Source organism: Lagopus leucura, unplaced genomic scaffold (assembly GCF_019238085.1).
Source record: "Lagopus leucura isolate 7727_CA_CO unplaced genomic scaffold, USGS_WTPT01 Super-Scaffold_100001, whole genome shotgun sequence".
In the NCBI taxonomy this organism is placed as follows: Eukaryota; Metazoa; Chordata; class Aves; order Galliformes; family Phasianidae; genus Lagopus; species Lagopus leucura.
The window spans coordinates 69961095-69988293 of record NW_024962262.1 but is presented as its reverse complement, the minus strand read 5'-3'; the positions used below and the strand labels follow the sequence as shown (position 1 = coordinate 69988293).

Here is a 27199-nt window from a genome sequence, read left to right as displayed (position 1 = left end):
TGCAATCAAATAGCATTTATTGAATTCTTTACATCGTATTGCAAATGTTTGTGCAACGAATTTTTCCCAGCTCCTTAAAACATAAAAAGTCTTCCCTTTGTCATTGTAGTGTGCTGATGCTACACAGTTAGAAAGCCTGTTGGACAACAGAGGCAGTACCAGGCAACTGCTATCAGTGAGCACGATATGCTAAACTCACAACAGAACTTTCCAGAAACCATTTAGCAACTTGGTGGGCAGGGGGATCAGTCCAGGCACTTAAAAGAAACTTGGCTGCAAGGAGTTCTGAAGTCAGCCACAGCTTGTGGAAAAAGTGGGAAGTAATAATATTGGTCATTACAATTTCAAAATGATCCTTACATTCTTGCTTGATAACTCCTTGCAAAATGTACAGCTTCTATCGGATAAAAGTCTCTATGTGAGAAAATAAAAGCATTCTTGCAGAGTAAAGAAAAGCAAAAGGACCGATATTCTCCTACAGTGACACAGAAACACAGCACAGTTTATATAAATAACCATGTGCAAAATAGTTTCCAGGCTGATGGTCAGCATGTACTTAACCAGCACAAGTAAACAGAAGATACAGACACCCACTTCAGAAGAAAAAAAAAAAACAAAAACAGTTCTGTTCAAGCTTTAGACTCAAACTCTGGATTAAAGACCAAACAAACAGCAATGTCTTTCCTGGTCCTCACAATATTTGAAAAAAAGATAGATGAGTAAAGCAGTAATATATAGCCCTACAGCTTGTCACTAGGATCAAGGTAGTAAGAGCACTTTCATCAGTGTGATGCTTTACTGCATACCTGAACTTATGCATCACAGGAACTTCCATTCTGCAGGAATCCCCTTGCTGTCTTCATCCCTGCTACAGGAGAGAGCTCTGGAAACTTTTTCAGTCATTCAGAAACTCCAGTTATTTCCCCAATTCCACTGACCACACAGGGTTGCTACTCTGAATAAGAGCAGTCAGTGAGCATCTCCTTGGGTCTGTTCAGAGCACGAAACAGTTCCTAACAAACTGCATGTACAGAGCAGCACAGTTAGATTAATTTGGGTTATTTGTTTGGATTGCTTTTGACTCACAGCCCTTCTTCCTTGCCAACTCTGGTCAACCCTTCTGTTGTACAAGCACTACCTGGTTTTCAGGACATGGCAGAGGTTAATTTATGAACAATAAACTAAAATAAAAAGCTAAAATCTTCATATTTTCCACTGTGTCAAAGGTAAAGCTGCCTATTAATCTGTCTCCTCAACCTGAACATAGCAATCCTATGTCTCTCTTGTACTGCCCTTATGAGAAGTGAGGCAACTGCCCTCTGTCTGCCATCCTCAGATGTCTTGCCAAGTTCTGTTAGGCTGGGATGTGGAGTTTTACAGTCACAAAAGGAAAAGGAGAAAGAAACTAAGTGCCCTCTTCCCCATAGACAGGATCAGATGGAAAAACAGGGAGAAGAATCAGATTAGTAAAGTAAATTAGTAAAGTAAGTTTTTAAGAGCAACAGTAATGCCAAAATTCAGCAACATTAACAGCTATGGCTGTAGCAGATATTCCAGTTGGCGGTACTCAGTGAAGTACACAGGCTCTTTCACAAAATCCAAGGATGCAGAGAAAATAGAACCAAAGAAACAAGTCCCTCTTGGTACTCCCAGGAAACACATCTGATAACAGTATTTGAAATAACTGGGAAAGAAATTTAAAAGTTGGGCTGAAATACTAATGTGTGCATACAACTGACCATTCACAGGTTCTGCCTACACTAAGAAGTAAGCTGTTAGAATTGCTAAGACTTGCCCTTAACTGTACTAATATATTTATGACCCCTTGGGGAATTAGCTCCAAAATTCCATTTGAAAGATGACTTCTTACATCTGTCACTGGCAGAATCGCTACAAAGCATGAGACAAAACAACAAAAATTAAAAGAAACCTACCGTCCTCTAAAACCAATTGTTGTTGAAATGGCAAATTTTTAGATTGTATGGCAGTTTGTTCCAGAGTCTTAGCAAAAGTTGTCTTAAATCTCACAGGAGTATTGGTAGACTAGATATTAGGAAGAAATTCTTTACTATCAGGGTGGTGAGACACTGGCACAGGTTGCCCAGAGAGATTGTCACACACTGAAGCTAGATGGGGCTTCAAGCAACCTGGTCTAGAGGGAAGTGTCTCCACCTATAGCAGGGGGGTTGGAACTGGATGATCTTAAAGGTTCCTTCCAACCCAAACCATTCTACGATTCTATGAATTTAATGGTTAAACCATATTTTAAGTTCAGTATCTTCTGGTGCCATTCAGCCCTGTTCCACAATGGGTATTAAAGATGAATCATTCCTGGAGTGTCCTTCCTCTCCCCAGTGAACCAAACTGATGACTTTTGCTGTCTACCTTCTATGAAAACAATTTTAAAAGATGAATCCAGGCACTAACAGTCACGAAGAGTGGATCTAGACTATTTTCTGCCTGTAGAATAATTCACTAGGGATAGAACATCAACCTGTTAATTAAAATTACAAGGCCACCTGCTTCCATCTAAGTAAGAGAGCAGATCTCTTTGGTGACTTCTGCTTCCTTTCTCTCCTCTCCTGATTGCAACCCAGCAACTCCCAATTCCCAATTTTTTTTGTTTAGTCTACCAGTCTCCATCACTCATTCTTGATGAAAGTGAGTTCTCAAGGGAGGCTGTGTTATATTACTTCATTACTAACCCTATTCCGAAAAGGAGAGTTGATGACTAAGGAAGTAAATGGAATAAGTGCGGAATTAACCTAGCTTCCATTGGTACATCATTAAAGAACATATCTACCTGAAGCTTTATTACAACAAAGTTCTTATTAGCCCCAGAAAAAGAAGCAGCTAGCAGACAAACCAACCAGTCACACTGCAGATAGATTGACAGCATCTGTGGTGTCACTTTGGCTTTGAGCTCTTGCCTACCTTTGTGTTTCCTGCCTCCTCCAAGTCACCATCAGCCAATAGGCACGTGCAAAGATTCTGCTTTATGGCTTTGCTCAGCACTGATGTGGGACAGAGCTTTCTGATGGAGGACAGAGAACACCTCTCCTTGTGGCACACAGTTCAATTCCACTGTCACAGGGAAGCCAGCAGAATAGAAAGAAGAGATAAAGCTAAGAAATGTCACTCTTACTGATCATAACTTTCATTCTTGGCAAAGAATGGCAAACAACCTTCGGACAAAAAGCTCAGGCTTTCTTTCTTTCCATCCATGCTTACTAATTGAGGTATAGTTGGAAAAAAGAGAAAGGTCTATCTTTGCAGTGAGAGCTAGTGCACCTTGTAGAACAAATCACTATTTTTCGTTTGTCAGCCAAGTCAGCTCTGTCTCAGAGGAGCTGGTTGAACCAAACCTTAACTCCAGCCCTCAATCTCTGCTCCCATTTTACACTGACGTCACCAAAAGGGAAACACCTACTCCCTTCTTCACAGCCCAATTCCATGTTTTCGTTTCTACGCTATACTGTCTAACTTAACAACCCTGTACATTAAAAAAAATGCCTTCCAGAGCTCTTAGACTTCTGCCTTATAACTCTTTTCAACATATTTAATTCATCTGACAATATATTTGAAAAGCCAGGCTTTGGACACAACAGGTAAGGAACACACCAGTTAATTTAGGCAGTATTTTTACACACACACATATATAGGTAAAAAAATAAATTGTCTTAAGAAATATCATGTAACTTGATTATGAAACAAACTCCCAGAAACTGTGCAATGAGTAGAAAGCATTAGCTGTATAGCTGACACCAGGATCGCTAACTGCTTATTTTCAGAATTTCAAAACAAACACCTTAACAGACCATTCAACCTAAGAAATAAACCTGATTCTTTGTTGGAGATTGCAAAATATTACTGAAGAGGCTCCCGACTGCTCCTTGACTTTAGTTGATCTTTCTTTCCCGTTCTCGAGCAGTCACAAAGTTGAGCAGGTCAATGGCCGTAACAATGCCAAACACCATTTGTCGCTTACTGGAGGAACCATCAGTGTGATCTACACAGAAACAAAAAGGGGATTTCAGCCATTAGGAGACACAAAGACACACTGTCCCACCATTGGTAAACCCCAAGCCATCCTAGCCAGGGCATTGCTGATGTCCCCCTGTATATCAGAAAGGCTCCTTAACACAGGCCTTACAAAAACTGAAGCAGTATGGAAAGGATAGGGGTTCATCATCCTTAATTTCAGCATGAAAATTCAAACCAAGTCCTTTGTTATACAGCCTCACTTTCTTCATACATTTGTTTCTACCACTCTGCTTGAACGGGTTACAAACTGATAACATCCTGTTTGACCTAAGGGTCACAGGACTAGGATGTGCAACACTACCTGCCTCAAATACCCCCATCAAAGGATTAGCAGAAAATTACAGTACAGTACCCTTGCATTTACACCAAAAACCTTATTAACACTCTGAGCAGTGCTTCACTGAGAGCACAGGTTCAGGAGATATTTCATTACGACCATAAACCTTTGACCTGGGAACCCAATGATCTGAAACATCCTCTGTCCCTTTATTTGTGGTCTAGAGTTCCTTGTTTCTTTGGCTGTGCTGAGTTGCTTGGCATACTTCTACTGTTTGTTAAGACAGCTAGATTGTCTTAGACTTATTTATTCAGTCTTTGTTTCACTGCAAGCTTCCAGTGAGATTCAAGGTTATGTTAGTCAGCACGGAGCTGAGAGCACATCTTCAGGGAGATCAATAGGAATAAGCCCAAGTGTGTTGACTGCTCTTCATTTGCAGTAACAACTGACACAGCTGTCAGCCAAACAGATGTGGTGAGTCACGTTATTGTTTTCAGTCTAGTTTCTCATCTATGTATAACAGCACTATAGCCTACCTTCAATGATTTTTCAGTCATTTCCAGTTCATAAGGAAAGCAGTGTAAAGAGTTTTGAGAAGGACGGAAAAGAGTACAGTTTGGAGTAAAGAAGTGTCTGTTGAAGGGGAATAAGTTACACATATTACATTGGCTTAAGGAAGCGGTGTCAGCATTGACATCAAGCTCTTAACTATGCTTCATTAAATGTAAGATTTTGCTTTAGAAGGAAAAACAAAAATTGTAGTCAACCTGTGACATTCATTGTGATAGAACTGCTTGTATTTGCTTCTTGTTACCACTCTTATAAAGATGGCATCTTTCAAGGTGCAGTATATCATACTCACACTGAATCTGTTCGTGAACCACTAGAGCAAAGTGGTCTGTTTCCAGGATATGAGAGAGCTTCCCCAAGTTGTCTTTCAGGTTAATCTGAAGAGAGAGTTACACAATTTAAATTAAAGAGCCCCTTATATTTTCAGTAGCGTATAATCACCTCCATCTAGCGTTAAAAACAGTACAGCAGTGCTCACATCTAAAGTACTGTAAAACACAAATCAAGGCTGAGTTAAAAGATCAGAAAGTTTCCTTTTTTTTTAACCTCTAATTTCCAAGAAAATGAAACAAACAACAAACCCGTATGTGAAATTTTCATTCTGATTCTGAAAACATAATGAACATACTGAACAGCTGAAAAGGGAGAGGATAAAGAAGTGTTCCATGTGTAACAACAGGTATTCCATAAAACTCAAGATTATGCTTGGTGATTTTACTCTAGCGAGACTGGGAATGAGCAAATGAATCAGATTATGATCATTGTGGAAGTGAATACAATCTGAGAGCAGGATCAGGGAACAGCCCAAACGATCCAAAACCAAGGGTGAACATTGCTCAGCTGCACTGTGCCCAGGTGCAAATCAAGAAACTGAGAATCAAGAATTCATTTGCAGCAGTTCAACTTTGAGAAGACTAAACAAGAAAGCACTCCACACTGGCTCTGCAGAAAAAAAAAAACCCACTCCTTCTGAAACACTCAGCTGGAAACTTTTGAAAGAACGCATAAAGCTGTTCTTCCTTAATGCTGCTTTAAAGTACTTAGCAGCAGCAGCAAGTCTATCACCCAGGCGGCTTCACAACTATCAGCAACTACCACTATCTGGCATACTTCAGGGATTAAATTAATTTGTAATAAAGGTAAGTCTTGCACCACAGACTAAAAAAGCTTTTATTCTGCAGTGAGTTCTGCTTGCGACTGGAGAATACACATCGCCAGCATGAGCAGTTGGGCTCAACTGGAGCACAGAACTCTGGTTTCTATACTGAGATTCCCTGCTGCCTGTCTTTAATGGACCAGCAGGCAATAGTGCATACAAAAGCACCAATCCTTAAGCTTATGTGTAAGGCGAGGGATGGTGAGAAACCTGGATTTACTACCAAGTCAAGTCAGCTATCAGTCACCATCACTGACAAGCAGTTCTGTGCAAATTTGGCTTCAAAGCCTAGCTTTAGAATTTAGGTTCAAAGCTCACTGAAGAATAGAACCTCTTGCCATCTCATCATGTGCTATCAGTAAACATGTTTTGAGAGACCAGGTAAGCTAAATGACCAGGACAAGCAGCACATAGGCACTACAAGGACAGCTACGAAGACCTAAGCATGTTTTGAAGTCTTAATGGAAATCTGACAGAACTCCAATGCTTTTTTTCCACCTGCCTCACTGCTGCTCACTCAAGCTCCCTAAATATATTTTGCCCATGCGTTTCCCAACATTTTAGTTTTTATTTTTAAATCTTTTAAGTCCTTACAGCATTAGCCTATATGCATGCCACCAAGCTACACATGACTAGGACTGCTTGTCTGAGCAAGTAACATGGCATCATTCATGACCCTACAAATAAATTAAAAGGAGGCTCTCATGCACTTAGGATGCTAACAATTAAATGGTTTAGGACATTGACCAAAGTCACACCAAGAAACAAGCTAACAACTACTAGGTATAGAGGAAAGTGTCAGTTTCCCATGCTGCTAAAAGACAGTTTTGCCTTGGCATTCACAGGTTAAGGGGACTTCTTACTGATGCATTCTGTGGTACAGATCCTGGCTGCAGTATATCATTTCAGTGACACAGATGATCTGTTCTCCCAATTTCACCAGTGAACAAGCCAAATAAACTTGATCAAAGCAGTAAGAAAAGCAAAATTCACAATACTTCTGAGGTTATGTGCATTTAACCACGTTTCTCTATCAAACCATCAATTCAAATGGAAAATAAATGAAGAATGATGCTTTTAGTTAGTATGTTAGCAATACCACTGCTCTAGTGTCGCTTCCCTTCCATCCTCCACCAAGAGACAACAAAGCTGAAAATAAAAGGTTAAACTGGTTTATACTGAAGAAGCATGAGAGAGTTCAAGCTGTCCATGGAAAAAAGCCACAACCTCAGAAGTGCAGAGAATTGGCCACTACAGCTAACACCACTGTAGGTACACAAGCAAGTGCACAACAGCAGCCCCAGAAACTCTTAAGGTGTCCAAGTGAGGGAGAACATTGACCAAATAGTTTTGTTACGCACCACATTTCCACCTGATTCTTGATTATCTGCCTAGGAAGGAAAAAATACATTTACATTTGGTCTATAAAGCTAGCATTTCCTCTCAACTTCATGGATTCTGTAGTTTGTAGACTGAACGGCAGCATTACACATGCTTCCTGAATTCTGTGAGACTGCTGAAACTGAAAACCTGGTGAAAGCTGAGTTAAGCATTCTATGTTAGGAAAATATTTCTCTTGTAAGTGAAGCAAAGCAACAGCAACAATACTCGTGCATTCTAGAAGAGCAATCATATCTGGGAAATTATGATCTCCTGCCACACTATATTGCATGGGCAAGTGAAACCAGTGAAATTCATACATTTTGACACCAACAGCTTTCACTATCCAGCCATCCATCCCTGTCCTAGGAAGACACCTGATAAAGGCGGCAGTTCCCTTTTCAGCTGATACAGAAATTATTTAGTAAGAGCTGTTTCAATATCTTGCTGTCTTTTCTGTTGGAGAGTCCATTGCCCAGATAAATGCTGGGTTTTGGGAGGGAACAAAGGACATGCACGGGAGAAGAAAGCCTACTGAATTAATAGAAAAGCCCAACATAGGACCACAACACAAATCTAGGAGCTACTAAGTGAACTAGGTCAGAATTGAACACAGGTCCATGTCTGCACTCAAAACCAGCTGTTCTGTAAGGTCCTGGGTAAACCTTACCCAATCTGTAGTGTTAAAAAACCTGCAGTTGTACTTTATATCAGTGAATGTGGAATTGTTGCTTACCTGCTTGAACTGCTTGTAGATAACTTTGCTGACTTCATCTGAAGGCTGAACTTTTCCAGCAAGCAGTGAAGAAAGCATGTTACCTAGAGTAACCATGCCCAAAATCACCCTGGAAAATAAGAGAAATAAGATATAGCTAACAGTACAAGTGCCTTTAGTGTTCCTAGAGATATAAACACCCACTCTCAGCCTGCAGAGGCAATGCTGTGTTTCTGCAGGTGAAACCTGAAGTTCAGTTCTCAGAAGTGCTAGAAACACACAGAATGCAGTAGGTGGCCGGCCCTTCTGAGAATCTAGCTCAAAAGAGGACCTCCAGCTTTTTCAGTTGGAGAGCTTTTGAAAAGCAGATACAACTGTTTTATGACCTCAATTCTCCTTTTGAAAGGTATGACAAGGCCAAGGTCATACTGTCCTCAATTTTGCTCGCTCTCCTTCACCCTACAAGCATACTACAAGGAATGTAAAAAGGAATCCTTTGTGTTAGCACCGTGCCTGGAATGTAACTGGGCAGCTCTGCTCATTATTCAGCCTGCCTTACAGCAGATGCACAGGGTACCTACAGCATACCAACTTGCTTGGGACACTCTGGCTTATAGGGGAGTCAGCTCCTCATTACATTGTAATACAGTGCCCTGAAAAAATTGGTGGAAGCTGTGGGGAAGATGGGTAAGTTGGGCATTGTTTGTTTTACACGTGAAATTCGGTTTTGATTAAGTTCAACAGCTGTCATAAAAAACAAGGAAGCCAAGCTGCAGAGATACACAGAGTGTCATACCATAAAAACCACTAGAAGCTTATAACATAAAGGCAGGACTGTCACAGCATGACAACATGCCACCACTGGTGTGGCAACATTTAAGGCTACTTATAAGAACATTATTATAATGGAAGAACATATTGTACTTCTATTCAACATCTGAAGACAAGCCTTGGCACCTGTTGAGAGAAGTGATATGTATGGATGAGTAGTGATATATATATATGGACATACCCAGATTCATCAACAACTGGTACCTGGTCGAACCCCTTCTCTCGAAGAATTTCAACAGTCTTTGCACAGGTAACAGTTGGAAGCACAGTCAGGGGAGCCGAGAGGCTTAACTCCTGAACACTGACATTCCACCACCTGGGACAAAATAAAAACCAAACCAATTCAAGCCTTAGGGTGAGAAGAAAACCAGTTGCTCACCTACCGTGGCATTTGCCACTACAGGAATGACAAAAACCTGCAAGGAAGAGTCTAGTCTATGCCAGAGCCAGTAAAGGCTTCAAGGCTTTACAGTTATCTCATCAGCATCAGAAATTCATTCAGGTGTGAGAAAGTTTAAGACTGAGACACTTCTGTTTTATTTAATTCTCTAGATTACAGATGATTAGTGAAAAATAACAAATGTGGGAGCCTAGTAGTTATATCTTACAAAGAAAATTCCAGGCTCCTGCTGAAAGGGTTACATTTACAGGTACTACAGGTAGCAACTATAGAAGATCTTCCCTCAGTTACAGACTTGTAATGCTTTGCCATCAAGAACTCTGCTGTTGGTAGGGTTCTCTGGATACTACTCATTCACTTCAGACATAGCCCCTTTCATTCAAAAGTTATCAAATATCAAATTTTCTTCTGTTGCCAGAAAGACATTAAATAATTCAGGCAGACTTAATAAATAGTCACAGTATGCAATAGCCAGAGTTATGCACCAACATCACAGCATGAAAGATTAACTAAAACACAAAGGAAGTAGTACAAACTGCAGTGAGCTTTAAATTAGCAACTGCCATAAAGAGGGTTGCTAAACAGTTTCATAAGAATCCAAAGGGATCTGACGTTCTTACCAAGGTTTTTTGACAAGGTCTTCTTCTGTCATGAACCCTTTCTGAATCATCCATTTGTCACTCAAGAACTTGGACCTGGAAATTATCAGGCAATAAAAAGCTCATTAGCAGGCTGAATATCTAACAGCAATACTAACACACAGTGACTGTTTACAGCTCACTATCACTAACAATAAAATCATAATTGAAAATAGACTATTTGCCATCCAAGCTTACCAGCCAGGCACATACTGATGAAATATTCATAGAAAGAAAAATGAATCCTATTGAAACAAAGCTTCAACTACATTAGTCCCAATTCAACATGTACTCAGTGCAGGTCTTTCTGTAGCCTGTAGTCTGGCTGTCACAGTAGATGACTGCACAATACAGTGCTATTGTGTTGGATGCAATAGCAGTCAGGTAACAGAAATAAAGAGAGCACACTTTGGAATACATTTCAATGTAGTGGGTATGAAATTTCTTCTCAAAGCCCTCACGTTGCCACCTGTCAACTCTCCCCAGCACTGGCTACTGCCACAGTAGTGCTGTGTACCGCTGTGGACACAGGCAGAAAGAGTGGTCAACAGCTTTTAAGAGATCCTTCTGGGAACAGAGTAACACCAAATGGCCTCAAATAAATTTGACTGAGAGCAAATCTTTTCCATGAAGACCTTAACTAACCAGTTTATGGCTATATACTCAAATGAGACACCAGGAGGAGCTCTGCTTTCATAAGGCTCCATGCCAGACCTTGTCTGGATACACAGTTGTGCCCCAAGCACATTCCTTGCTTCAGCAACTTGGCTCTACAAGGGATATGCGTTCAATTTGCCCCTGCTGTAAGAAGGTCTGAGGGACTGTCTCATCCTTTCCCCACAGAAACAACGAGCAGGTTCTTACATGTAGTTCCTGATAGAGTCAGGGAAGATAACAACACAGCGCTGACCCTCCTTCAGCTCTTTGGCTGCCTTCACAGCTACAGACATCGCGCTGCCTGAGCTGCCACCTGGCAAAATGCATAGCAGAGGCAAAACTGTCAGAATATATGTGCAATAAGAAGAACGAGAGAGAGGAGAGTCAGCAGAAGAGCCCAAGGTGAGGAAGACAGCTTCTGAAGCATTAGGAGGTCTCTGTGAACCACACAAGGCTTTAGCCTCCCATGTATTACTCAGAGATACCCAAAAGATTCATGCCTGCTCTTACCACACAGGATTCCTTCCTCTCGGATCAGCATGCGTGCTAAAGCAAATGACTCCTCATCATTGCTCTTGTACCACTGGTCCACCAGCTGGAAGGGGGGAGGAAGACAGAAACAAGGGTCTCTTTAAATGAGGAGGGATATGTAAGGGGGGGGGGGGAGTACAGAACAACACTATAAATTCAACCCCATACTCTTTGAGCCAAAGGCTGTCATACTGAGCACCACATGCTTAGGATTCCATCCCACAGATGGGAAGTAGAATTTTTTTTTTTTGCCAAGGGAAGATGACTACATTAGCACTGCAATCTCTTTATTGAAATCTGTTACAAGACAGTCAGAGAGTATCAACTTATTTCCTCCCCCTTGGAGGGCTTCCCAGGGACACAGCTTCTGCTCAGGACTGGACGACATAGTCATACCGCTTTTGAGAGAGAGGGTTGGATTTTATCCTATTTTTATTATTTTTTTTAAAAGGAATTATGATGTTGTACAAAATTGTTATCTGTTTCACAGCATTTCTCCTGGCATTTTAAGACAAATGCACACTGTACAAAAGCCATCTGAGAAAGCTTTTCCTGATGACAAAGAATAGGAATCATTCTGCCTGCCCCCTCTCCCCCTTCAGCTCAAATAAATGCTTTCCCAAGTTTCTTCTTCTCTCACAACCAACAGATGGCAGAGGTCAGGAAATCAAGAAGAATGACTTACAGATCTATCCAACACTGTGGGAACAAAATCGTATCCAATTCCTTCCACTTCATACATTGTCTTGTCGGTCTTGTTCAGTTCATCGGGTTGAGCAAGGATGGAGCCTTCAGGATCAACACCTATGATCTGGAAAAGCAGTTTTCACTTTGCTACCATGACACAATGTGTTCAAGAACACAGCTACCTACAAGCAAGCACTCAGCTTTATTACAGCTGTTGGTATCACTGGCTCCACATGCAGCCAGCTAACAGCAGACTAGTCTGCTGCTCATCTCTGCCTGGCAACTCCCATCTCCCCTCCAAGCAGAATGCTTTGCTGCTTTAGGTTGGATATTAGGAAAAATTTATTCTCAGGAATAATGGTATGGCACTGGCACAGGCTGCCCAGGAAGGTGGTGGAGTCACCATCCCTGGAGGTGTTCAAGAAATGTGGAAACATGGCACTGAGGGACATGGGCAGTGGGATGGTGGGGATGGGTCAATGGTTGGAATAGGTGATCTTAGAGATCTTAATGATACTGTGATTCTTACCACTGGGCAACCCATCTTGTCTCCTCAGGCTGTGGACATTAAGTGAGAGGCACTACTTGTTCTACAAGGGTTTTGCTTTGTTTAGCCATAGGAAAGGGTTTCAGAGACAAAATTGTCTTCATTCATGTATCAGGCATCATTGCAGTCAATATGAGCCTATGTTTGGCATGAAATACAAGCTTTATTTTTTTTATTCCCCTCCCCCGACTATATGGGAAAATATTAATGACTGAATCTGGATACCAGCTTCTGGGAGGAAATCCAGAACTGCACACTAGTACACATACCCACATTGGTTCGTGCAGAGAAAGACTCACTTGGCAAAAGCCTCAGGCACTCCAGAAAGTGTCAGAAGCCAAGCCATGGTCAGGAAGAAGCCACAAGCTGCTGTGAACACCAGCAAACATCCCATGAAAGAACCTGAGGGCCAGTTTTCACCTGCTGAGCCAAACCTGAACTCCAGTCAATAGCAAGACCAGAACATAATGATTTCAGCCAGTGTCTAAAAACATTTCTTCACTGCTCAGAGCTACTTTCAACTGAAGAACTCCAAGAGCTTCTCTTAGAGACCCAGGAGAGGCTTACAAGCAATGGGATACACCAAGAAGCAGAGCAGTTTGAAGCTATAGACATACTTTAGGCTTGCCACTTACTTTGCAACCTGGACACTTCTCCTTCAGCTTTCTGGAGACACCAGTGATGGTACCTCCTGTACCAGCTGTAGCCACAAACATGTCTATTTTTCCTGATTGAAGGTGAGAAAGAAAAGGCAGTTGTGACATTTCCCAAGGATGATGGATTAAAAACTCACAGTTAAGTGTAGACTTGGTATAACAAAATCACAGAAAGCAGCAAAGGGGCAAGATAAGGCTTTTTTCTTCCTAAGAACTGTGTTATGAGATCATCTTGCTTCATCCCCATTCACTTAAAAAAATGGCTTTGAAATGTCCTTCAGTAGCCCAGCAAGGCAACAATTTCTCAGGCTTCAGGCAGAGCTAAGAGGAGGTCCATTGAGTTGATGATACCTATACTTTTCCTGTTGCTGTATTTGTTGATAAAGAATAATTCATTATTGAACTTAGAATGAGTAGCACATTTTGTAAGTGAATTTACAGAATGAGTGGCAAGAGCAAAGGATAGATGTTCACTGAGAGAGCTTGACACTACTACTCTCTTATTTCATATATTGCTTTGGTCACAAGTGCCCAGCAGCGCTATCAGGTATGACAGTTCATTCTTCTGTCAGTCATCTGTTTTCTTGGTGCACACACTTGACAATTTTGTGAGCAAAGCACATTTTAAAAGGTCAGTTTGTATACAAAGCCAAATGCCTTCAAGTCAACAGTGCAACACTGCACTGAGCAGGTTCAGTTCAGAACAAGACTGTTTTAAACTCAGTAACAACAACTGAGCCGCTCTTGATCTATAAGGTTATAAGTAGAAACAGGAGAGTAAGGAACTCATCCAAACTCCAGGTTTGTGGAATAGCAGTTTGTTAAAATTCACTCACTTAGAAATTTCTTAACATTTGTCACAGAAAGACAAACCATGTCCTCTGAACAATTAGAAGGATGGGTTTTTTGGGAGGGATGGAAAAGAACTCTTCACACAGTCCTCACTTTCAACAGAAGAAACATAATAACCAAATTTCTTATTCCAGTGGTCAGGGTCCCATCAAAGAAGCTTAACCGTACTGTTTTACAGGGCAGGTCAGTAGCCTCCTATATGGTCTTTTCTTGCAGAATCACACTGAATGCCTCCAATAGCTCTTGGGCTCCTTACCAGGATGTTAGCCCAGCTGAAGCTCTCTGCTGCCACACCCCAGTCATTTCTGGTACTCCAGCTAGGCTGCCTAGAGCTAAATGGAAATGACCCCAAAAGAGAAAACTGGTCTTACTGGTGACAGCTGCAACGTAGAACAATTTGTCCTCCCAGGGTCTTCTGTTTTAATGAGTTTTCAGTGTGATGGAGCATTTAGTTTGAGAATGTAAAAATACCTAATTCTGTGTTGCAAGGTAAAAAGAAACAATCCTTTCTTGCTACTCTAGGTACAGGTTTTTGGTTGTTCCTCCCCCCCCCATACACGATTTAAGTATCACTATTTTCTCCACCTGGAGAACCTTAAAAACAGAGCATCCATCTTTAATGGAAAACAGTTTATTAGTAAGAGAAATGGAGTAAAGCAGTTCTCTAATGACACACAGAACACGTACAGAATTAACCATCTCAGGTCCCATCTTCCAAGAACATAACAACAAAGAATATGAAAGGCTCATTAAAGAAGAGGCCAGCAGCAGAGCAGTCTTACCTTCACACTGTTGCAGGATCTCTTCAGCTGTAGTATCATAGTGTGTCAGGGGATTGCTGGCATTACGGTACTGTATTGATAGACAAAATGGCCATTAAGTAGACCAGAAAAAACACCTACACCATCAGACATTTCAAGAACATGACAAGTATTCTTCAAGCCCCACAACTGCTACACACACTTTCCAGGCTGTTTCTTTATCTATTACCTGGACCTAGGCAGAATGCCTGCAGAGAGGTACATCCTCCCTAGATGATCTGCCATAAGGGTATTTTTGAGTTACCAGCAAATCTCCAACACCAAAATCAGACTTGGCTGTGGGACAGTTTCTTTTAAAAAGCTGACCCTTGTACCAATTCTTCCACAAGGCACTATTAACTCAGTAGAGAAATCCACAGTTTTCTTTTCTAGCTTCTCCAAACATAGGCTTACTGCTGCCATCTAGTGAATATAAAAGCTCACTACCCTACAGCACAGTGACCACTCGGTGGGTCATTTTTCCCCCCTCACAGACAGCCATACACTGTAGGAACTTCCAGACACGGACATAAGGACAAACATAGTGATACCTCTTGCTGTGATACACCTACATCTCTGACACTTTATTCTTACCTGGTCTAAGATATGTGCATTGGGGATTTCATTCTTCAGTCTCCATGCTACACCCACATGAGATTCAGGAGAATCAAATCTGGCAGTAGTTGGGGTCCTCACAATCTCAGCACCCAGAGCTCTCAGGACATCCACCTGTAGCAAACAGAGACTGTCAGAAAAACCAGAAGCTTTACATAAGAGCTCAGTTTCAAATTCCTGCTGCCATTCTGGGTGTTTGAGTCTGTAGGTACTATTACTCCATAATGAGGAATCTCATTTAGGCAAAATTCTGTCTTGTTTTGTGCTGGTCACACATGCTCTGATCTCTAACAGTGCTATAGCCCTCTTTGTTTTTTTAAATCTAAATGCAAGCAATATATATTTACCTTCTTCAGACACAGGCATCAAAGGAGACTCTCCGTGGCCCTATTGCTCCATACTGCTCAAATACTATGAGGGCAAGACAGGCAGAGCAAGGACTATCTTCAGAAGGGAAGCATTTGATGCTTTGTGGACCATGGAAGTGGCCACGCATTATCTTTCCTTCCAGGGCTGGTAATGGGCATCCCTTCAGGGGATGCTGTTCATGGCTGCTCTCAGTTGTGTCACTGACATAAGTGGTTTTCCTGACGCTTACTAGCTTCTTCAATTGTGAGGCACCAGACCTCTTCTCCACTCTCTTGTCTTCAGATACAGCATCACTCTAGGTGGAAGCCTGAAAAAGTCTTGCTCTAGAGCTAGATGTTTCCTGCTTTTTCACTCCCAACGGAAGTGGGCATTCTCCTTCCTGAGTTGTGGTGACACAATTCAGATCCTTGCCAGCATCTCTCAGTGTGTTAACTCAAAAAGCCAAGCAGGCTCACCCAAGGCTCAGCCTAGCGCAGAGCCAAAGAACATTTGAAGCTTCAGCCATTGCCTTCCCTTGTCCTCCTTTGCTCATTGGGGGACAGCTAACCCAGGGACACTTTAATCTGCAGTGTAGATCTCAAGTTCCCTAGATACCTGTGATGACAGATCTCCAACTGACAATGTTGCAGGGACAGGTCCTAAACACAATTCTGTCCATGGCTGTCCAGCCAGGATCTCTCTTGGCACTTCAGCAGAAGTCTGTCTGGTCAGCAATTTAGAGCCCAAGAGCCTACATCACTGCTAAAACCACAGGACTCATTTGCATGAAGAACTCCACGAGTGCAAGCAAACTTACTTTTTAAACACTCAAAAAATAAAAGCACATCTGACCTTCTCCATACTCATTTTCTCTGGCATCACAATGATACAGCGGTAACCCTTCACTGCTGCAGCCAAGGCCAGCCCAATTCCTGGAAGCAAGCAGAGACATGAAGAGCACTAAGTGAGAAGAAACAAAAACCAAAACCCACAAGGCCAGCTTTGGCATGTTTTAAATCAGATTCTCAAAGAGACTTGAGTACAAGGTCTTTAGAGGAGAGTAATAAAGTTTCTGGCTTCTGAAAAGAGAAGGACTTACAGACACTGTTTCTTTGAAGAACGCAGCCCAGAGAAAGTTCAGCTGAGGGTGGGGGAAATGTATATTTTTATGTATGTATTTATCAATATGAGCACATGAAAAAGCCAGTGGTCTGCATTTCACCTTCCTCTTGCCTGTTTGCCATCTCAACATTTTTCCAGAAGAACCTCATGAAAAGAATGAATTTTAAGCTAAGGAGGATGTGGAGCAATCTTTTTGATGTTAAGAATATTAAATTCCCTACTATTCTGCATTACTCACTCAGCATTAAGTCCCCAGTTTGCAATGTTCCTAAACTAACTCCTTTCTAAAACAAGAAAATTTAGATTCTTTGTGTGATAGTGGCTGTAAAGTATTATATCAACTTGTTACAACAATGAAACACCTAGACTGTTAGAGACACCTCATTTCTAGTTTGAAAGTCTGTACTTCCAGTCTGATCTCTGCCTTTTCATCAGATCTGATTTCTGCCTACTTGAGCAGTTAAGCTCGGAAATACCTTCCCCATTGAGATGCTTACACTTGTTATCATAATGCTTCACTACAAAATGAAGAAATGGACCAAGGCAGCGATCTGAGGCAGGGCTGTGTGGCACCTCCCCTGCTGTTTTGGTTACCAGGCACAGTATCAACATATGCCCATTACATACTCTACAGAGTCCAAAGCTGCCTCTGTTTCTGCTTGGTTCGGGATTGCATAGGGGTGAAAAATCCATATTAAAAAAAAATCTCAGGTAATTCAAATACCTTTAAATTCTCCTTAATTTTTAAAAGGAGGTGGAAACAAATCCTCTTCCAGTGCATTTTAGATAAATACAGGTACTAGAACTAAGTAAAGCAAGACAGTACTGAACCTAATAGTGCCAAAGCTTGAAGACAAACCATGCAGCATCCTTCCCTACAGTCTATGATGAAGAAAGCATTCTAAGACCTAAACTAGTACTTTGCACTTTCTGGTACTGACCTGGAAGTCCATCAAACATCAAAATAAAGCTCTTGCTGAGGAAAAAGCAAGATGCAGTGGAGAAAGATATCTGACACATTAGACACTCAGAACAGTGGTTTGAGGCCAGGGTAATTTCCTCACTTCATTCTCCTCCCTGGCCTTTGCTTTTCAGTGCATCAATACAGCTTTTGAAGTAATTGCCTTATATCTCCCTTGCATCTGCTTTCTTTTTACTTCTCAGGATCCACACAAATGAGACTACTTATCAGGTGCAACACTGAAGTAAGATGTCATAGTATGACCTTATACTGGAAGAACACAGTATATGACAGCAAGTATATCAGACAGCAAGTATGGACTCATTCCTAAGGGCTTCAGTTGTACTGTAGCCCTACAGAGCACTTGCTGAGCAACTGGCAACAGATACAACTTTCCAGTTTTTTGTAGAATGTATTCATACGTTTTCATGCACCAGCTCAGTCATCTCAGTGACTCCATTAACAAGGACTGGAAGAAAATAACAGAAGAAAAGTCTGTCTGACCTAGCTAACTTGTGTGTATCAGCAAGAAGTAGTGAAGCGCAGAAAAGAGCTTAAAAACAGGTCAAGACATCCAGTGACACCTGTCCAGAGCATATCAGGTAGGGGAGCAGTTTGTAGCACGTCTCACAGACTCCCTTGGAGGACACTGTGTTTACAACTCACTAGCTCAGGGCAGAGCATTCCTACATTTACTCTCCATTAGGAGAACAGCTTGACAAAGGAACAGCAGGTTTGATGCAGCAGCCCACTGAACTCCAGCCTACTCAGGTCATCAGATGCTCTTTCCTAGCCCCTGACTGGTGAGACTTCTCCTTCCACCAGCCCTCCAAGGAGATGCTGGTCCAAAGGAAACCCGTTGAAGATCTAGGAGCACAAGGGCTGTGTCAACAAACAGAGCAGTAGGGATGCTGCTTGTCTCCCAGCTCAACTGCACCACTAAGGGAAAGGCCAATTCTCAGGCCAGGCCAACCTCATCTAACAGACTGCATGGCCAAGGACTGTGTGACTTTCCAAACAGAAGATCAGACCAGTCTTTTGGGGCTTGATTTCCAACAGTTTCAATTGAACTCCAGAATAGAACTTAGAGACCCTAGTGAATCTGGCCTAACACTTTTCTTTAAAAATAAAAAAATAAAATAAAGCTAAGAGCCCCTGCAAATGTAGACTTCCTTGCTGGCTGTTCTGGTCAGCATAGCACACTGCAGAATTGTTGTTTTTTTTTCTGGTTTTTATTTTGTTTGTTTTACATAAAAACTCCTCTGCACAGGCAGCCTCCATCTCTGGTCTCACGTCTGCCTTCTCCAGGAAAGCCACAAAAATATCTTTCCCACTCTTTGCTAGGACCTCTACATCCCCTACCTGTGTTTCCAGAGGTTGGCTCTATGATCGTGTCCCCAGGCTTCAAAATCCCAGCTCTCTCAGCATCCTCTACCATCCTCAGGCTGATGCGGTCTTTCACACTGCCCCCAGCATTGAAGTACTCGCATTTTGCCACTGGAAACAAAGAAACCAAGCAGTGTTCTTAAACAGCACCTTGCTGCTGACCCTAATACATCTGAGAGCACAACTATTAACATATCTGGCACAGTTCACCACTCCATATACAGAAGCAGAGATGGGGATTCCCTCCACATGAAGAGTTCTATTCTATTCACATCACCAGTGTGTTCTGGCTCAAGATACCTCCAGTTTAAATGTTTCAAGAGGCACTTTCAATCCTTTTATCATTTTCTTTGATCTTTAGTGACAGCTTGCAGATCCTGCACTTTGTGCACTAGTGAGAACTATAGGTATTAGAAACAGTTAAAAGCTTCATACAGTACATACAAATCATTCTCAACCAAAGCAGAAAAATCGCAGGGAGAATCCTTGTAATAAAATGCAAATTGGATGGCATTTTAGATTATCGAAACTTAAAAACCTGAAAATCTGCTGAATTAAAGAAATTTTAAGTCAGTTTTCTAAAGAGCCCCTGCATTCCTCTTATGTCTGAGTTGCACAACACTACAAAGCAGAACTGCCTGTGTTTCCATAACAGTGTTTCTCATTCCTTTCTCCTGTCTGCAGTCGTACTCACAGAGTTCACACTTCAGCCCAAAGTGCTTCCCAATCTTGTTGATCCGCACCAACGGTGTGTTGCCAACTTTATTCAAGATGTTGGGCAGAATGTTTGGAGGGTCTGGCCTGGCACACAGACACAAAGTCAGAAAGCAGTTCACAGAGTAGCAACACAGTGTTTCTGATGTTTCATTACACCCAGCTTTCTCCCTTTTCTAGCAGACTTGAACATCCTCTTAAACCAAAGTAACTATTATATATCAATTTGTAAGACATGTGCCCAATCCAGAACTCTAGGATTAATCATACATCAAGCCAAGTACTGAAGCAAGAACTATGTGCTCTGAACTTCTCCCTGGCACAAGTAGTGCAGCACTGCTCACAGTCAGCTGTTTTACAAGCAATTGCAGCGCAATTGTACATCGTCAGAGAACTGCTTGCCAGGTTACTTCATGTAATCTAATTCCAGTGCATGCAGTTTCAGATCACACAACTTCTTTGGTGCAAGGCCCCTTGCATGCTTAATCTGCATTCTCAGTTTTGTTTATGCATTGAACTTAAGAAGCACCAGCATATATCTACATGCAGCAGCATCAGTTTAAATCAGTCACCTTTTGTTAAACTCATATAGCACTGTGGTGACCAGGATAAGTCTTGTGTTGAAAACTAGCAACCAAAGAAAAGTAACACTTACAGAGACATATGATGATGGGGGGAGGCAGAGATGGGTTTCCCAAGCTTCCACGTGCATTTGCTGGGTGTATCAGGACGGATCCACTTCCTTTCCTTATCGTTAGTCTTACAGTCTTCATTGTCTGTCCCACCAGGAAGGAAGTATTTGCCAGAAGCATAAGGGCACGAGTTTGTATCTGGCTTGGCCTGGGAAGAAAGGGAATGCATTTCATCCTCCAAGAGAAAAGGATTAGAGTCTTCTGTGATTCATTTGTTGTGATGTAATGAGGCTAGAGTATCTCTTAAGACTATCAAACTTGAGCAAGTTCTGCAGCACAGGCAACCCCTCATTCATGTAATTGCCCTGCAACCGCCAACCCCAACAATAGCTAAAAGTTGTGTTACTCATAGGGAGTCCTTATTCTTGGTTCTGCCTCTTTATCAACTGATCTTTTTTCTCCAGTGCTTCAGCATGCAGTTTTTCTGAGGGCAGCCTACCCAAACAGAAATTACCATTGTGCTGATTTTCAAGAGAGCAGCGTGATCTTGTGGGAGACATTTCCTACACAAAAAGCTAGCCCCCAGAGAGAAACAGAGGAAGACTACTCCATGGCTAATCGGAAAGCGGTGCCAAAAGACTCCACAGCTACTTGTGATCTAGACAACTCTTGCACAAAGGCCACTGGTTTCAATAGCATCTGCCTCAAAAGAATTCCAAACCCCCAAAAACTACAAATCCCTCTGAAAGCAGACAGAGCTTCCCTAAATTCTGGTGAGAAAGATAGGCAAATAGTCACCCCCAAAGACCAAAGTGTACCTTAGATACTGGAACAGGTTTCTCTGATATCAGCTTCTCCATTTTCTTAGGCAAAGACACAGTGGACTTTCTTTGGGAGAAAGAGTACAGTGGGTCACGTGACTGGAATCTTCTTCAAAGCTGCAGATCCTGCAAATAAAAAAACAAACAAAACACTATCAGGAAATGGTCTCTTATTAGGAAAACGATACTCACCCCCTTTTATGGTGGTAGGAGGAGAAAGCTGCCAAACAAAGTGAAGCTGAATTGTATAGGCAGGATAAAGAGAGCCATGCAGCAGAAGTATTGAGCAAAAGCAACTGAGGGCCATCTGACCCTGTTCTTCCTGCATTACCTCTTCTACCCTCTGCCCTGCCCTCACAGCCCACCTTCATGAAAGCAGCAGAAAAATCACTCTTAGTGATTGTCTGCATTTCTGTAAGCTTAGCAGTCAGAAAATACTTCAGTCCACAGGATATATTCTTGCAGAGACACCAGGGGTGAAAGGGCTGTACAGGACAAACACCAAAAGATCCTGTATACAATTTAGAAAAAGGCTCCAAACAGGAACATACATAGATTTCTCTCCACCCTTGAGAAGGAGACCAAACTCATAAGTTCCTCTTACCACCAAATTAATGTTGAACGTGCAAATACAGGGATATAGCACACAAACACTTCAACCACGAGGCAGCTCAGTAAGCAGTTGGGTGATTGAGAAACTTGTGAATAACTAGGGAAAGCAATCAATTCATTTCTCCCACCCCAGCCAGCTTACTATCATTGAAGGTAAAAGTGTGGCTCAAGTATTACAAAATGTGGTTTTATTCATCACTTTTTTGCAGCAGGATTCATGGCTCTTTATGTTACTGAATTGTGCCAGACCTGGAAAGGTTCTTATCCCCACTCTTCTGCCAAATGCTTGCAAAAGAGCTAGAGCTTAGACAGGCAGTGTTGATGGTCTGCTGGCAGACTGGAAAACATCTAATCACAGGATCAGTGAACTTTAGCATCTGATCCTGCAAGTTAACACGCACCACTAACCACTACTGCTTTATACATACCTATTCCTTTCTCACATGCTGGTTTGAAGAAAATGCTCATGGCATTTAAACAGACTCCCTTTATGAAAGAAGTCTCTGGAAGTGCAAGCTTTCAAGACAAAGGCTTGACATAATTCAACATCTGGATATAAGAACTTCCATGCTACTCTGTTTTATTTGGGTTAATATATACTCAAGTTGCAAAACAGGCTGCAGCCACTATTAGACTACAAATGAGGACTAGATTGTGAGACATCAGTCCAAAAGAGCTCATATACCATAAACATGCATAATTTAACACTATCAGTCTTTGTTATTAGAGGTGCTTATTTCTAGCTCCACAGCAAGCCTCAGTTCTATTTCTAGGAGATGCCTGGCTCACAGTTCAGAACAACACTCTTTTTTTTTTTTGGTAAAGCAGTAGTGTCACAATCTCCCCAAGCCACATATATGAGCTCAAGACAGTGGATACAACACTGGGCATAGATGCTGGCAATGGTTACAAAGCCCATCTAATAAAGATACCTTGCTGTGAAAGGATCACACCTCTTCAACACATGGGAAGGTAGCAGCAACAGCTTATAGAGAGGAAGTAGATTTTGTTCTTCCCTGTTAATTGCAGGGGAGTTGGATTAGATGAACTTTAAGGGCCCCTTCCAACTCAAATGATTCTATGCTCTCATAAAATAGAGGAGTGAAAAGAAAAAAAGACTTCAAGTCACCACACCTTGGTGTCTCGCAATATGGCCCAAAAATTTTGGAGAAAGGGAGAGAAATCTGCGGCAGTACAAATTTCAAAGATCCGTAGAAGTACTTGTTCTTTGCACTGTCTGCAGGAAAGAAGTGAATATGGCTGTTTTCAAAAGCTGCCTTTTGAAGGAGACCCTCTAAAGTGGGGACATTGTATTTCCTCTATTATGAGGAAAAAAAAAGTTACAAGTCCATAAAAAAATCCACTACTGGAAATACCCATTACCTCTTGAGATAGAAATAGCAGGCATAGAGGAAAAGCTGTATTTACTGCCTTCAACTAAGATGTGAGATTCTCTCATGCGTTTAGAGGAAGAGAAATACTTTGATGCTTCATCAAAGCTTGGTCATGGGGCTAGAACTTTCAACAAAAATGAGGCCAAAGAAGAAAAAAACCTAACCATAAACCTAACCAACAAAAATCTTGTCATCAGATACCAATCTTAAGCAATACCATCCACCAGAATCAACACAGGCCCCTATTCAACAATTCCTTTCAAAGTGCTTTACTAGGCATGATTTTAAACAACCTCACACTCATCCAATTCAAACTCTATAGGTATGTGCATATACATTTATAAAGTCAAATTCTAGTCATGGTAGTAGAGAATCAGTCACAGCTACGGTCAGTCTAATGTCATAGATGCTGAAGAAGGACAACATCCCATTACAAACTTAGGAATTCAAAAGTGAATTCTTACCACAGTGCTCAGTGAAGTCTTACAAGCAGCAGCAATGGCTTTTTGCTCTTCATACAGAAGAAGACAAGAGTCCAGTGGCTGACTCTGATCTGAACCAAGAAGAAGACCTCATCTCTCCAAGCTCTTTCAATCCCACCAGTGAGCTTCCTTAGACACCACCCCAAACATCCTTCTGGCACTTGCAGCCCAATCTAAGGCAACTCTAGCAAAACACGGGGCAGATGTCCTCACAGGACCACAACCAGATTCACCCGAAGACCCATAAACCAGAGCATAGGACGCTCATAAACCTTTCTGGTGGGGACATCTTTGGGGGATGAAGAAAAAGGGCTGAGCAAAAATTACCAAAACAAAAGAAGACAGCAACTTCTTTGCTATCCTGACCCCCTTCTCAGACTGTCTTCTGGACACACAGACAGGGGAGAGAGGAGAACAGTGAATGAACATTGCTTGGTGGGCTGCAGAAAGGGCTGCCCATCTTCAGGAGGGAACTTCTGCTATCTTGAACTGAGGTTTGCCATAAAAGTAAACACTCCCAGAAATAGCTGGCGGTGTGGGCAGAACCTGGGTAGAAAAGCCTGACTAACTTCTGCCCTTATATCTACAGAGCACGCAATGCAGAAAAATTAGAAAGCCAAATTACAGTCACTTAAGCTTAAAGCATGGAGTGGACTGGAGCACAGACAGATGTAATAGATCCAGAAAGCCTCACGGACAAGGCCACACCTCAGCATCAACCTGCACAGGGAATCCAAGATCGGAAGTACTCCTCAATTCATACACGAGGAAATTACAAGGAATAGCACTGAAGGCCAGTGGACGAAATTAATCCCTGAACAACCTGGGTTGAACTCACTCCACAGATGTTAGGAGCTACAGTTTCTGAGGCTGTTTACAGTATACCATGTCAGCACTAATACAGACATGTACAGAGTATCATATGTGCGAGAACCTAATTAACTTCAGTCGTGTCTGAAGCCAAAATTAAGCTGTCTAAAGGCAGGTGTACAAGATGGATCAGAGGGAGATGCCCTAAGGGCTGACTGCTCAACCAAAGATGAGATACAGGATTCCACCACACTGTAGCATGAGAATGGGAAACTTAGATGCTAAGCAGGTATACGAATGAGTAAACCACCTAAAACCAGTTGTTCTGCTTGCTCTGTGGTACCACAGGGCCTTAGAGAGCTGGAGGATCTCTAAAGGCTACCAGAAGTAGCAGTACATACACAACCTTTGGAAGCTGCCTTACCACAGCTATACTTAGGTATGGCAGTGGCACAGGCTGCCCAGGGAGGTGTTCAAGGACATGGCACTGAGGGATGTAGTTAGTGGATGTGGCGGGGATGAGTTGGTGGTTGTGCTAGGTGATCTTAGTGGTCTTCCCAACCTTAACAATTCTGTGATTCAGGAGACTACCAGACAGCTGAGTTTTTCTTATGGCACTTTGCTACTTGTTCAGTAGCAGCCAGCCATCTCTCCTGTGCCTGGAGTTGTTAAGGGACTTGGAATAACTGGATATGAACGAAAGCTACCATGAGGAAGAGACACTGCAAGAATCAGAAGCCTCATCTCTGTACATCCTCCCAGTGAGGATTCTTCTTTTCATGGTTGGACTGGCATACTCAACCTGCTGATAGGAAAGCTGTGGTCCTTCCATGCCCCTGCCTCTCTAGGATATCAGAACTTCAACAGCAAAGCAACTCCCATCACTCTGGCAACTATCATGCATAAGATCAGCTAGTGAAAACATGAAGCGTTCAGCCTTCCTTCTCCACACAGAGGAACACTGTGCACAGCCCTGAAGAGGTGTGCCTCCACTTCCTGAGTTCACTCCAACCTGCCTGGATTCACACCGTAAGACATGAATCTTCATTTAAAAGACCTGAGGAGCAAAACAGCACTAGAGAAAAGGCTGAAGAATGTCTCATCTGGATTTTTACCTGCTATAGCCACAAGTTTTAGCATTGCTTCCCATCTCTTGTTCCCTCAGCCCAGAGCACACAGCCCACACCCAGCCTGAGGGGACACTGCTTGTCCCTGTGGGGCTCACCCGTGGCAATGCCCAGAAGCCACTCACACTCGGTACATCAATAGGGCCTTTGGCAGGCACGGTGCTCCCTCAGTCACAGAACCATAGGGAAGGGACCTCTGGAGATCATCCGGTCTAAATCCCTGCTAAAGCAGGTTCTCTACAGTAGATTACGCAGGAAAGCATCCAGGTTGGTTTTGAATACCTCCAGAAAAGGAGACTTCACGACCTCTCAAGGTGGGCAGCAGGCAGCTGCCAACAACTATGGCTGGCCCAGGCCCTCCCTGCAGCCAGCTGCCAGCAGATTAATCATGTACCTGAGTTGGCAGGCCTGCAGCAGGGCCTCAGCGACTTTGCTACCACTACAGTTTTTTGGACTGCTCTGGCTTGTGGAAAGCAGGTTTGACTGAGCTCAGAGGATGCCACAGGGTACCAAAAAGTTGCCAAAAAGGAGGGCATGCCGAAATGCTAGGCCTCACCTAGCATCTCTGCCTTTCTCTGTCAGCAGCCATCTCACAGCAGATGTACCCCAGCCACAAAACAGCATGCTCTGGGGTCTCAGAGGAGGCCCTTCCTCCTCTGGCCCAGGTTTGCTCATCTCCACAGCCGAGGCGTTCCCTCCTCTGATCGGAAGAAGTTTATTGGAAGGCAGGGCTTGTACCTGGACTCAGCAAACAGCCTTGTTTAAAAAGTAAATACGTACATGCCGAGCTGCTCAGCCGGAACAGGGCCAGCATGCTTCCAAACTTCCATGGTCAAAGGCTTTGGGGTGAGGAAGGTGAACGAGAAAGCAGCCACCCGAGGACAGGCAAGGGTCACCAACCTGCCAAGCAGCACGAGCTCAGCCATACCACTATTGGTATAATTAACGTTGCTGTGAGCATTAGATCTTGCCCAGCATGGGAGTGGGAACACACGAAATAAGAGTCAACAAAACGAGCTTTTCAGCCTGGCTCACCCCAACAGAGCACCGACCCGTAAGAGACCCCGACAGTAGCAGGGAGAAGCCCTGGTGCGAGAGCAAGGAGCTGCATGCCATACTGGGAGCCATCCTAAGAGCAGCCTTCCTCCTCCCCCGCCCCGAGCCCAGCCTGCCGAGAGCATCCCCCGTCCTCCGCCTCCCCCGACCTCCCGCCAGCCCATCCATTCCGATTAATAATCGAACAAAAAGCCCACCCGCGCTCCCCGCCTCCCTCCACCCACGCGGGCCCTCCAGGGGCTGATGCAACGGCGGGCGCCGACCCCTCCCCCCCGAGAGCCGCCACCTCACCGGCGGGGCGGGCGTTCCGACGACGCCGCTGCAGGCGAGGAGCGTAGCCCCGTCCACCGCGTTAAGAAGAGCCCGGCGCGTCTCGGC

General features: G+C 42.9%; 1 protein-coding gene across 3 annotated transcripts; it reads right to left on the bottom strand.

Moving 5' to 3' along the window:
* On the bottom strand, window positions 1-27199 carry LOC122177637 (cystathionine beta-synthase-like protein). Of its 3 annotated transcripts, none has more exons than XM_042867233.1 (18): window positions 27113-27199; window positions 21338-21466; window positions 20543-20727; window positions 19868-19974; window positions 19150-19284; window positions 16557-16636; window positions 15336-15470; window positions 14724-14793; window positions 13069-13160; window positions 11885-12010; window positions 11179-11263; window positions 10876-10981; window positions 9994-10068; window positions 9155-9289; window positions 8164-8272; window positions 7409-7438; window positions 5184-5268; window positions 1-4009 (listed from the first exon to the last, which is right to left on the bottom strand). In XM_042867233.1, the coding sequence occupies exons 2-18, from the start codon at window positions 21377-21379 to the stop codon at window positions 3900-3902; spliced, it is 1707 nt and encodes a 568-aa protein (XP_042723167.1). In that variant the 5' UTR covers window positions 21380-21466; window positions 27113-27199; the 3' UTR covers window positions 1-3899. The 3 variants fall into 3 exon arrangements, with proteins under 3 accessions (XP_042723167.1, XP_042723168.1, XP_042723169.1); XM_042867234.1 differs by lacking the exon at window positions 27113-27199 and adding an exon at window positions 26546-26727; XM_042867235.1 differs by lacking the exon at window positions 7409-7438.

Excerpts from the sequence above, each read along its gene's own strand:
- LOC122177637 (XM_042867233.1), bottom strand. The coding sequence starts at position 21,379 with ATGGAGAAGCTGATATCAGAGAAACCTGTTCCAGTATCTAAG. Across the intron at positions 16,637-19,149 it reads GCCAACCTCTGGAAACACAG|GAATTGGGCTGGCCTTGGCT; the intron begins GTAGGGGATGTA and ends GCTTGCTTCCAG. Across the intron at positions 12,011-13,068 it reads AGAAGTGTCCAGGTTGCAAA|ATCATAGGTGTTGATCCTGA; the intron begins GTAAGTGGCAAG and ends CTGCTTTTCCAG.